Source organism: Panicum hallii, chromosome 2, assembly GCF_002211085.1.
Source record: "Panicum hallii strain FIL2 chromosome 2, PHallii_v3.1, whole genome shotgun sequence".
NCBI lineage: Eukaryota > Viridiplantae > Streptophyta > Magnoliopsida > Poales > Poaceae > Panicum > Panicum hallii.
In genome coordinates, this window is record NC_038043.1 from 43,449,523 (window position 1) to 43,461,636 (window position 12,114).

The 12,114-nt window shown below is 40.0% G+C and overlaps 1 protein-coding gene and 1 long non-coding RNA gene across 2 annotated transcripts; one reads left to right on the top strand and one right to left on the bottom strand.

Annotated features, from left to right (window-relative positions):
- Positions 1-1,014: 1,014 nt before the first annotated feature.
- On the bottom strand, positions 1,015-7,207 carry LOC112880308 (glutamate receptor 2.8-like). The gene is made up of 5 exons (XM_025944861.1): positions 6,949-7,207; positions 4,863-6,199; positions 4,142-4,445; positions 2,677-3,083; positions 1,015-1,763 (listed from the first exon to the last, which is right to left on the bottom strand). The coding sequence occupies exons 1-5, from the start codon at positions 7,205-7,207 to the stop codon at positions 1,284-1,286; spliced, it is 2,787 nt and encodes a 928-aa protein (XP_025800646.1). The 3' UTR covers positions 1,015-1,283.
- On the top strand, positions 5,827-6,518 carry LOC112880312. Its single transcript, XR_003226287.1, has 2 exons — positions 5,827-5,936; positions 6,017-6,518. It is a non-coding gene; the product is annotated as an uncharacterized LOC112880312 (long non-coding RNA).
- Positions 7,208-12,114: the final 4,907 nt, after the last annotated feature.

The following is a 12,114-nucleotide window of genomic DNA, read 5'->3' on the forward strand; positions in this document are numbered from 1 at the left end:
CGTTTTCTTTGTTGCAAGTTGTCGTTTCTTGATCATGTATTTGCTGATATGCTTTTACTAATTAACTGATAATTTGTAGTTGATCACATAGAAAGCAGTGCAGTAGTTGACATTCATTTGCATACCTTGGGTTTGGCTCCATCAATTTTCCTTCTCAAAGTCAGTTGCTTCTAATACGACGTTTCTGTTGGGAAGTGTGACGGTTGACTTGACTGAGAAAAGTTAAATGGTGTATGCTGTTTTGGTTGGCTCAGTGTGATACTGTTTTCCTCAGCTGGCCTTTGATATATTTACCTTTGCGATCACAGTGACAGGTGCAATTTCACCTTGGGAGAAGAAGTCCACCTGCAGCGTGATCTGGTCATCATAAATTTAGTTCTTCTCCCTTGTTGGTGTATGGTGCAACTTCGAGGCAAGGATTGGTGAGAAGATCAAGGAGATGAAGCATGCAGATTTATTTGTTTTGAGTCAATAACTGGATCATGCTCTAAAAAAGAAGGGGATAAATAAAACATCTTTTAACCACGAACCCTTCTTTGGGTATAGGCTTTGTGTTTGTCAAATGCAATACTATCCTTTTCTTTTTACAGAGTTCACATCTGCGAGGTGTTCATTAATTTATCCACTGAGAAATGAACTTCAAGTTCTCAATCTCCTGTCCATAAAAAATAATCAGGGGCCATCCCCCCCCCCCCCCCCCCCCCCGTTTTTTTTGTGGAATAGGCCTTGACAAATGAGACCCTATAAGGAGCTGAGCAGCCCAGTTGTAGAGCTCGGGAATGATATCAAGTTGTAGGGCTAGGTATTTGCTAGAATGCCTGTATACTGAAGTAGACTAGAAAGAGTGAAAGACAGGAGCTTATAACCATCCTCAAATTCCAGAGTGGGACAGTGAGAGAGCTCAGCAACCAACCTCGACCCTGCTGTTGTCCGGATCCACCAGATGATGCTGGGGGACGTGAGAATGTTAGCTGCAGGATGCCCTTTCATGAAAATCAGCAGCATGTCTACCTATATGAGGTCATGGCTGGTGCGGCTGCATTTTACATGTCAGTAGCACAAAAAGATCATGTGATTAAGTACGTGTACATGCATACTGACAAATTGGAACCCTCACTTTTTATTACAATACTATTCATAAGCCACAAACAAAGCAGAGCCAGCCCAAAGTTCCAAATTTCTAATATAGAAAAAAAAGAAAATTCCAAACCCTGTTGTCCATGCCATTTTTTTTCCTTGAGCTTCCTTTTTATGGCATCTTGAAGGAATGCAGCTCAGCTGAGCTAGTAACAAGCTGAACTTGATATAGGTATCACTCTTGAAGTAAGAATTTTTTCGCTCCTATAAATGACAGCTGAACTGGTTTCTTCTTGTTTCTGATCATTTTGATCTCTGCCTGCTTCAAGCTGGTCATTTTCTTCGATTCTGCCTCTTTTGTTTCCATCTTGTGTTTTGTAGTTTACTTCTATTCCATCTTTATTTTGATCGCCTTGGATATTAGTCATTAGCTTGTTCTTCTTTTCATGCAAGTAAATGATGACAGCTATCAAAAGGGCAGAAGTTGAGACAACTACAGAAAGCATGAATGGTGCCTTAAACCTATCAGTAGTGAGTTGATCAGGAACAGATGCACGGAGCACATTGCTGTACTTCTCATGAGGTACACTCCATTTATTCCCAATTTGAATAATAGTCTCCCCCTCTACTATGTCGAGAATTGCCTTTGAGATGTCTCCAAGTAGAGGAGATCCTTTTGGTAACGCCTGCATGAGAATTATGGACTTTCTGTTAGCTGTTATTCTTGATCCAGATAATTTCTATTTTAGGCTGCTGTAGAGAATTTAATGCCCTGATGCAAAGCAAGGTAAAGTTGAATCAATGTGGCACATACTCCCTCCAGTCATCATTTGGATTATCTGCAGTCAACTATTTCACGTTTTGATTACAAATACTCTTGATGGGTGGATATTTGAAAATAATACATGTAGATTTGTATCTGAAACTAGTTTCAGAAAAGTATACTTTTGCTATGCATTACAATTATAATTATAAAAATTTGTGGTCAAAGTTATGTTTTGGAGACTGTGGATGTCCAAAACGTCGCTTTTTTGCGAGTATATGACTTGGTAAGACCTAAGAAAACAAAAGTGGCATAGTAGTCTATTTTGGTGATTTATCAACATGATAAATAATAATATCCTATTTGATAAGGAGAGAAGTCATCATTCATCTTTATTTGGTTCATTAGTTGATATCCTCTGTTTACATTTAAGCCAATTTTTTTGCTTCTTTGTCCTTGCTTATTATTTTCTTTCTTTATTTACCTTCTCAAAATTAGTTAGTTTAAGCAGCCTCCATAATTTCGACTATGCTAACTAATGAGTTGGGTCCTTGCCTGTTAGCGTCTTTTAGAAAACACATGGCTTTCCTGTTAGCTACATGAATGTACTCACAATGCTTTGCAAATAGACTCTGAAAAGAAAATAACAGTTGAATTAAGTTGAACTGGAAATATATTCTAGAAGCGCAGAAAGTACTATTGATCTGTGATGGTCAATGATCAACTCTAACCTTTAAGATGTCATAAAAGAGATCGTGATAGTTACATGAGCAATCAATAAAAGTGTTAAACCTTTTGTCAACAATTTATGGTTCCAGGTGATCAGTATTACTTACAAATCCAAAACCTGCTGTCTTGTAAAGCGGTCCAACCATAGTGTACCCCTGACTGTGCTCTGCTAGAAATAATTTGAGGTATGGGACTTCATGCACATAGGCAGCAATACCACCATTTTTGCTTCCCATTGAGAGTGCAATTTCTATTTCATATCGGCTGTTATAGGACTTGATCTTAGATTTATCAAAACCGAGCTGTTCCAGTAGATCCGCAACGTAGCTGCCATTACGGTAGCCTCCATGTTCTCCACTTTTCTGGAGTGCATGGAAATCAGTTACATTTGAAGTTAGCTGTTGTATAGTTAGCATCGTTGTCAAGTTTGCAGTGTAAGCTGACCCAAGAAGAAGGAAGCAGAATACCCATACAATCAAAACTATCCGAGATAGGACACGTTCCACTCTGTCCTCTGAAAAATTTGATTAGAAATTAGTCATTTTCAGTGATATCAAGAGAAATATTCAGGAACTACAGAATATACATCAAACTTTATCTGCAGCTTTTCTAGATGGTGTACTTTTTAGTACTATTTTAGTTTTGTAGGTCCAAGACCCAACGGTTTCTTGAAATAAAATAATTGCAGTACATAAAATATTTCGATGAATTTCACAATAAAGTAGCTAGCTATGGAAGGGAAGAAAATAATGCTGATTGTTTCATGGAAAACTAGGAATATTTTATCTTATGAACATAGAAGATCCTACGTAGTCTTGTTCCAACCCTTCAGGATAATGGAACCATCAGATTCCCTTTCCCTTAGCATAAAAAACCTTATGCTCCCATTCAGTGACTTGCATGGCTGTCTGCTTTTCTTCATTCATTCCTACTAGTCTATCATGACTTTTCTTTCCATACTGTTACTGTAACTCAATCCCTCTTCCCTTCCATTCTATAGTGTTAGCAAGTCATTGCGGCAGTGAAAGCTGCTTCTCAGATTCACCTCTAGTGGGTTGGGACTAATTCTGGATCCAAATTCTGTTTGAGAGTAATTACAATTACAAAGTGGAAATGGAAGTTGAAATGCTTGAAAATCAACAAGATAATTTTGTAGCAGCTAATGAATCGTCTCAAGTTTGGATCCGAGTAATATAGCTCCTTGCCCTTTGTTTTATGCACTCCTAGGTTCAACAGCTGGAACAAATCTGATTTATTTCTCCACACGTTCTGTTGAACTATGGACGTTTCTTGCATGTTTTCAAACTTCGTGCATGTTAGATTGCAGAGAATTGACCGAAGGTTTCTCCCCTAAATTGGTTGTATTCTCATCTAAAAGATGCAATTTTACTTGTGCGGCTGAAAATAAACCAAACAACCAGATGCATGTGTTTGGCAAGATTGCAAAATGATATCTTGCTATGTAGCTTGCTTAGTTGCACCAAGATTGCAAAATGATTCTTCAGGCAGATTGTTTGGCTTAATACGTAATATTATACTTTATGCATAGATGTTTTGATAAATGCACTCAACTGTCTCCAAACAGAGAAAAGAATGCTGTAATCCCGAGCTTGCCAGCGGTTGGTCGACGGGCATTTGTCTTGCTGCCTAGAAACTCCAATAACCATACAACAACCCCTGTGTAGATAACTAAAAGACTGCTGCTGAACCACAGATCACGTTTCAGTGGCTGCAAGAGGATCGATGGTTTTTTGTTGCTGCTGTTTCTCAATGGAACAACCATTGCCACTCCTGATTCTGTGTATGGTAGAGTGAAGTCAACATAGGAAGTTCGGTTAGAACTGATTGTTATGTCCCCGATAGCTATGTCATATTTCTGAAACAGAACCAGAGAGAGGTTAGGTAAAAAAAAAGAGGCTTATTCCCTGTTACCAAGGAATGCTGCTGTATACTTTCTTTTCTATGAGCAGTAAACAGGACTTTCAATTTGCATTTAGGACCATGAAAATGTTCATGCAATCTATGTAATAAAATATGTGCAAGAAACCTATGAAAATACAGTTTTTTTTCTGCAATAAAATAATGCTTGAAAGCACAATTATCAAAACAACTGTGAAGTATGATAGATTAAGGGTGACCGTTTAACCAAAACGAAGTATCAAACTATGGAGAAATCAGGAATTATGTACAGGTCTTGTTTAACATGTCTCCCAAGTAGCAAATGTTGTAGCATATAAATTGGTGTTTATCTAAAATCTGGAAGCGGAATGCTGAAATCCTATGTTCATTTTACCTTGAGATAAACTTGGTACACAAAATCATTATAGCCTGAACGCCCTGTGTCATTATTATCGTCAAATGCTACATACTCATAAGGTAATGCATAGGGAAGTCTTTTTACTGCCTCTTCAAAAATATCAACTGAAAAGCCACTTGCTTTAGTTGTCCCTGTGATAGGGTTCTTTTCATTTGTCATAAATTCTGGACACATACTTCGGTGCACTCCAACTTGTAGCTTCTTCCCACTTACTGGAATTTCCCACCCTCTGGGTATCTCTGTTGATTTTCCTGGCCAAATTACACTGTTTAGATCAGAAATTGACTGGTTTCGATAATCTGCTTTGCCATGATTTAACTGCTGTGAAATTTCATTTTCTGATGTCCAGAACCCAATTTTCCTCCACTCCTTACCAATAACATTTATTATTTGAAATGTAGAGACTTGCAGCTGCCTGTCTGAGAGATCAAAGTAGCCACTTAAACCTCTAAATTTGTTTTGCAAGATGGTCTTTAAGAGTTCTGGTCCATATGCAGAAGTTCCCAAGATATCCATGCTTGTTGAGATTCTGGGAACTGCTGGTTTTTGGAATGATGTTCTATTGTTTATCCAAACCGTTTCAACTGCTTGAGCTACCGCCCATATAGTGTCATAGCCCCAGAGTCCAAATATGCTTAGTTTCAATGGTGGATCATTTGGATTATCTTTTTGGAAATTTCTGTTCCATTTTACAGTGAACCTGTCAAGTTCTTCTGATTTAGGAACATAAAACTTGATGCCCAAGGCACCATCCATTGCTTCCACAACTGAAGAGTTCAGCGAGTCTATGATATTGGTTATTCCATCTGTCATGATCCATACAAATCCTTTGTTCATCATACCAACCTCTTTCGCCTTTGTGAAGACTTTTGAGGCCAAAGCAGATGACATATGTACAAGGAAGACCCTAGTTTGCATTGTCATCAACTTATAGAGTTCCAGAGTAATTTGTTCACTCGATGCTGACAGAGGGATCACACTTCGATAGGGAACACGGGTATCAATTTCTTGGAGGGCATCAATGAGATATGGAATGATACCTTTACCATAGTCAGTATCTTCATAAATAGGCACAACTTGTCTCCACCCATAGGCTTTGATTAAGGAGGCAATGCCATTCACTTGTGCAGAGTCACTCAACGTTGCACGAACAAAATACGGAAGACTGACAGAGGAAATGGACGGGCTTGTTGCTGTGAAGGATATGACAGGGACCTGAGTCTTGTTCCCGAGATCTGATACAAATGAAGCTTGCGAAGATTTTTGTGGGCCTATGATAACTTGCACGTTATGATTGTTCAGCAGGTCAAGAGCTGTAAGTTTCATAGGAAGACAACCTTAGTTGAAGATTTGTTCCTACAAGACAACTTTTACTACAAGAAAATTTCCTGGACACCTTGAGGGTGAAAAAGCGAAAAAATGTTTGCTGATCTATATTTGAGCTTTTAGAGCATCATATTGCTTGCAAGTTTGTGATTAGCAGGATTGCGAGTAATATAGATGCAGCTGTACCATGCATGTACCAGATGAATGGAATTACGAAATATTTCTGTCATGTTTATCTTCGTACGAATTTTGTTAACACACTTTTTGTCATACATTATGTTACATGCCATGTTTTCATTGCAACAATATATTCCAGGAATATTTGAGTCGATGTTTTAGTCTCAACCCTACTATCACTGGTATACTTTGATCCTTTTGGGGGATTTATCTTGTGTAAATTAGATATCACAGGTAACCAATCTAGCTAAACATATCCAAACTTTGCTTTAATCGCCAGTAGATTGGCTATTGTGAAATATCATGTATATATTCAGCACCAGTAGATTGGCTAGTGTTTCTGTGTAGCATGTAATTTCACATATATTGTGATCAAAATTGTATCTTGAATCTTGCAAAAAAAAGGAAAAAAATATATCTTGAAGAGAGTACCATAAGATCTATTCAAGGACACAATAAAACATGTACTTAGGCTAACTTAGCAATGGATGGAGAAGCACGTACAGTCCTATGCCTTCCATAGTTCCATGGCATACTACTGCAGAGCAATTACTATTACCTGCTGATGCAGCTTGGACGTTATTGCTACGGGAATCCCTGATGTGAAGTACTAGCTTTGTGTTGTAGTTTTTGTGAGCTGCATAAAAATCTTCCAGGGCCATTTGAATGCTGGTCCGGGCTATTTTTCCCACCAGCGTACCCAAGTCTAGTATCACTCCAACAGGGAATTCACCTCCTCCAGTTTTGGCTGCATTTTGAGCTGCACCAAAATGCGTGAAGAGTATTAGGAGTAGGATGGTTTGAGCTGCTCTCTCCATTACCAGCGTTTGCGAAGTCTGAGTCTGTGAAGTGTGTTGCCCTGGTAGGCTAAGATCATGCACTCTTATAAGGCTACTTGCATGAGGAATTTTAGGAAACATTAGTTTGAGATGGCCAAACTCCAATCCACGCAATCCTTCATATATTAGTGCAGATGAATCATTCTGGCTGCCCAAAGTCAAAATGGTTTTGCGCAGCTACGCAACTCAAACACTGGGACCTTTATTGGGTTACAAGAATGTTGCAATGAGTTCTATAACACTCCACTCTACTCCTCAACTTCTGCAAGGTGCTACCGTACAAGTACCTTTGTACATATGAGTAGTTCCTTTCACGAAATCATTCAGCAGATACGCGAGAGTGATAGCTGTGGTTTATTATTCATATTCGTGCTTTCAATGGCTTATTTTCCAGAAGGAGCTGACATCCCTTGACACTATTTCGTTTATTTAAGATCCAATAATTGTGCATTTAACCAGGACTGACCTAGTTCAAAAATCGAACAATTTTGACACTGGAACCTGTTATAAGCGAATGCGCGTGTTGACTTGACGAAGGGGGCATGAAATTGTTCCGACTAGTAATCCATTGTTGCAAGTGCAAATGTTAAATGCTGGTGCGGGGTCATCTTCAGAGCATCGGACTTGATTACAATTACCCAAACCCATATTATTCTCTCACAATCAGATGTGATCATACTAGATTTTATTTTGGTCTAGTTTGGATGCCTTTAGCGTTGCAATAGCTATGCAAAAATAGCTCTGAGAAATTTTGTTGAGGTGTTATAGCAGAATTGAATTATATTGACTATAGTCGGAATACCATAGATTGCTAGAATAGCATCATTGTTGGACAAGTTTGTAGCTTTCTAAATCAACAGAGTTCACCCTTACAAGTATCTAGCTTAGTTCTATAAATTTCAAGGTTCAAAAGTTCAACTTGGCAATATTTAAAACTCATCATAGGCTCCAATTTAATTTGTTGCATTCATACTGGTGCATATATTATTTTTGTATGACTGTGGTTGAGCTCCAGTTGTTCCCAGAATTTTTCCAGATTAAATTCTATTTTTCCATGCTTTTACTTCGTTTCTGTGAATTTATTTTTTTTCCTTTCCTCTTTTCCCTTTCTCTTTTCTTCCTTTTCTTCTACTCTTTTTCCCTACCTGGGCCGCCAGCCACCTTCTCCCCGCCGGCCCGACTCCTTCCCCTCTTCTCTTTGTTTTCGCCCAGCTCAACCCATTCCTGCGCCTCCTTACCCTCTCCCTTTCCTTCCCTTCTCTCTCACTGATGAGTGGGCCTCGCCCGTCATCCTTCTCCTCTGGCTGAGTCCGGCTCGGACCCGAGACAGCGCTGGGCCCACTGAGCGTGCACGCCGAGGACGGCTCGGTCCCGCACGCACGCCCTTTTCTTCCCACGTGAGACCCGACCCCGCGTCCCTACCCTACCCGCACGCGCCGCCTTTTTCTCGCCACGCGCGCAAGCCTTGCAGCTGCCGCCGTCTTTGAACCGCTGCGCGCCGCCGTCGCTGCAGCCTCTGTTTGGTTGCGCCTTCCCCGCCACGAGCTTGCGGGTGTTCGCTGAGTGCTTCCCGCCCTTTTTCCTTAAGTGTTGGTGCTCCGAACCGACTCCTCGTGCTCATCGAAATTCGTTTGCCGCGCATGGACGTCGCTGGCTGCCACCGGCGTCCGTCCGCTGCCCGTGACCCCCTAGGCATCTTCCCCTCGCCGCCCTCTCCCTTTTCGCCCTAGCTGCGTGTTTTTCTTCGGCACCGGAGCGTGACTCTGGGCGCGCTCCGGCGTCCCGCCGCCGGCTAGACCCTCGCCGTCTCTTCCCGGCCGCCCGATTCGGGGCTGACGGCCCGGATCGGATCTATTCCAAGTCAACATCCGGTCAACCATGGTGATTTTGCAGAAACACCCCCGTGTTTTGCTGAAGTCAAACCGTCGTCCATGTCTATTCAAAACTAATTCTACTTTGGTCCTATTTCTTTGTTTTAGAACCCAGAGCTTTTCAAGTTTAGAACCTGCTGCCCCTAGTTGAGGTTTTAGCACTTTTGCCCTCGTATTTTTATAAAATTATGTTTTAGCCCTTGGTTTCTTTCTGTTTAGCCCTTTTTGCTATTTTTCTTGCGTTTAAGCCCCCTGCAGAGCTGTTTTTAGCGTATCTTTAGCGTTTTAAATCCGTTTTAAGCATTCTTGGTATCGTTTTGGTCATTGTAATACGTAAAACTAGTTTCTAAGCCTTTTGTCTCTGTTTTTTAGATTGGTGTACTATTTTAATTTATTTATATTTATTTGCTTGTATGTACTTATGTGGCTTTTGCTTTTGCTTGTTCGTGATGAGTAGACGAGGAGCCATCCGAGAACTTCCAAGAGCAAGATTTCGAAGTGGCTGAGCAGCAGCAAGAGACTGAAGGCAAGTATATTTCTTGATCATATTTCATCGCAATAATCTTTATTTATCTTTACGCTTGCATGCATTAACTTGACAGGTTCCTACTTTATCCCTATTTCTTATCTATGTCCTTGAAAGCCGGGCTACAAATTTAAATAATAGGTAGATTGCTTAGTTGCTAAATTATGGTTATATGTGGTTTATAAAAATAGTGTTGATATATATTTTACATCTTTTGGAACTGCTGAGATAAATTGATGTTAATGATTAACTTAAACCTTGGAGAACCACTCGGGAAAATAGTGCAACCACAAGTCTATATGGCTCTGGTCTTAGCTAAGTAATTAGATATCTCTAGCTAGTTGGCAGTCGTTTCAACGCAAGAGGGTGGACTGTGATGAGGTGTTTGTTGCCTGCCAATGGTGTACGCATGACTATAGTCATGTCTTGGGGGAGGTTCACTCATGCAGCGGCTAAAATCTTAGCGGGCCACTGACTTATTGGAGCATCTTTGAAAAGACTTCATGGTGATCCCTACCACTCACTCGGAAGTGTTTAAGTGCCTTACAAACCCAGGTATTAAGGGAGACACGACTTGTGAGTAAAGTGTGCAATTTCTGCAGAGTGTAAAACCGATATATCAGCCATGCTCACAGTCAAGAGCGGCTCGGACCCTCACATGAATTAATTAAATAGAACTAATATTTTATTCAGTTGTTTAATGCTTTCAGGCTTATTTTAATACTCAGTTATCTTATTTTTCATAAATATGGTCAATATTTACTCATGTTTAGTAAGTAGGTTGTGTTCGTTAAAATGCTTACCGTTTTATTCAGCCAACATTTATCCTTGCATAAGCCTTGTATGTCATTTATTTTTTTAATATATTTGCTGAGTACCAACCATAAATGTACTTACTTTGCTAAACAACGCTGGTTAGACAAGATCAATTTGAGGAGTTTTCGGAGGATATTCAGGAGTACTAGGCGTATATTCCTCAGCTACCTATGGAGTTTTGATCTTTCCACTGCAAGAATAAATGCGATACTGAAATGCTTATTTATTTATATTTTTGAACTTTATGTGATTTGTAATAAATGACTACGGTACTTTATGACATTGCTTATGTTATTCATGTTCGTCGTCATATGTGTAGTTTTGATCTAGCGCACATATAATTTATCTCTCAATTTATTACTTCAAAATTGCTGCATTTATAGTTCTACCATCGTGCAATTACACCTTTCTAATTACCAGACGTCCCCTGTATTAAATCATAAACGGCAAGTCCTGCTAGTTTGGGTTCAAATGTTCGTTTTGGCTTTCTGTCTCGTCAACACTTGTTGACTGTCAAAAATTGCCCCAAACTACTTGTTTGTAATTGCAAGACAACAATAAACTGCCATTTATTTTTCACTTTACCACTTAGAATGGAATGATAAAGGGGGTTGAGGCGAACGACTCTCTAGCTGACTTGGTTAGAGGGCTCAAGTAGCACCTCTTCAGATCCTGAGTTTGACTCCCCATGGGACCGGATTTTAGTCTAGGGTCAAAAAAATTCTCTCGCCTGTAACCACACTAAAGTATGAAAGTAAGATCCTGGCCCGCACTCACATGGGTAACAGTGCTCCCTCCCTGTAAGGGTAGGGCAGGGGTTCGGGAGTTTTCTCGATCTGTGTGAGAGATCTTCTCTTGTACAACGCTTGGAGGGCGACTTGCCCCTCGCAGATCGAGTTTTTTTTATAAAGGGGGTTGAGTCCATTTCATCGGTTTGGTAATTTTTTTGCCATTTTTGTTGCAAACTCATCGTTTTTTAACAATGTCTTGGTTAATTCTGATCTTTCTATACTAGTTATCTGACCACCAACTATCCAGCAACCAACAATTGTTAGTTGGGATTCATTTGCTCCATTATTCTAAGGGCAAGGCACTATTTTTTCTGGAACATGCAACAAGATCTGTATACCTTTGTATTAAAGAGAGAAAGAACCATCGTACCCTTAAGGAAGCAACTGCATGACCTCAACCATGAGGGTTGAGCAAGTTGCTATAACAGGGTACTATTTTCAGTGTCCAAATGGTTTCGTTAAAAAGTCAATCGCTTGTGCTCCACGCGTCTTCTGTTGGCAAGTGTGACAGCTGAATATGGCTGATTCAGTTGAATGCTTTTTTGCACTAATGATCCGCGCTCAGCGATATAGGTTTTCCCCTTCAAGTGGCATCTTATATCGTTTCATTGCTTCTGTTTCTCTCAGCACTATTGACCTTCGGATTCGGAAGAAGTCGCCCTGCAGTCTGGTCACGCAATCCCAGTTCGAATTCTTATCTTTTTGTTGATGCGAGGTGCAATTTCACAGCAAAAGCAGTGAGAAAGTCCAATGACTACTCATCCTCAATATGAAAAGAAACACACACACACACACACACACACCCGTATCCTTATCTGAACATATTTCATTGTTTTTTTTCTGAGATGGATTCTGATCTCTTGTGTAGAACAAGAAGTGACC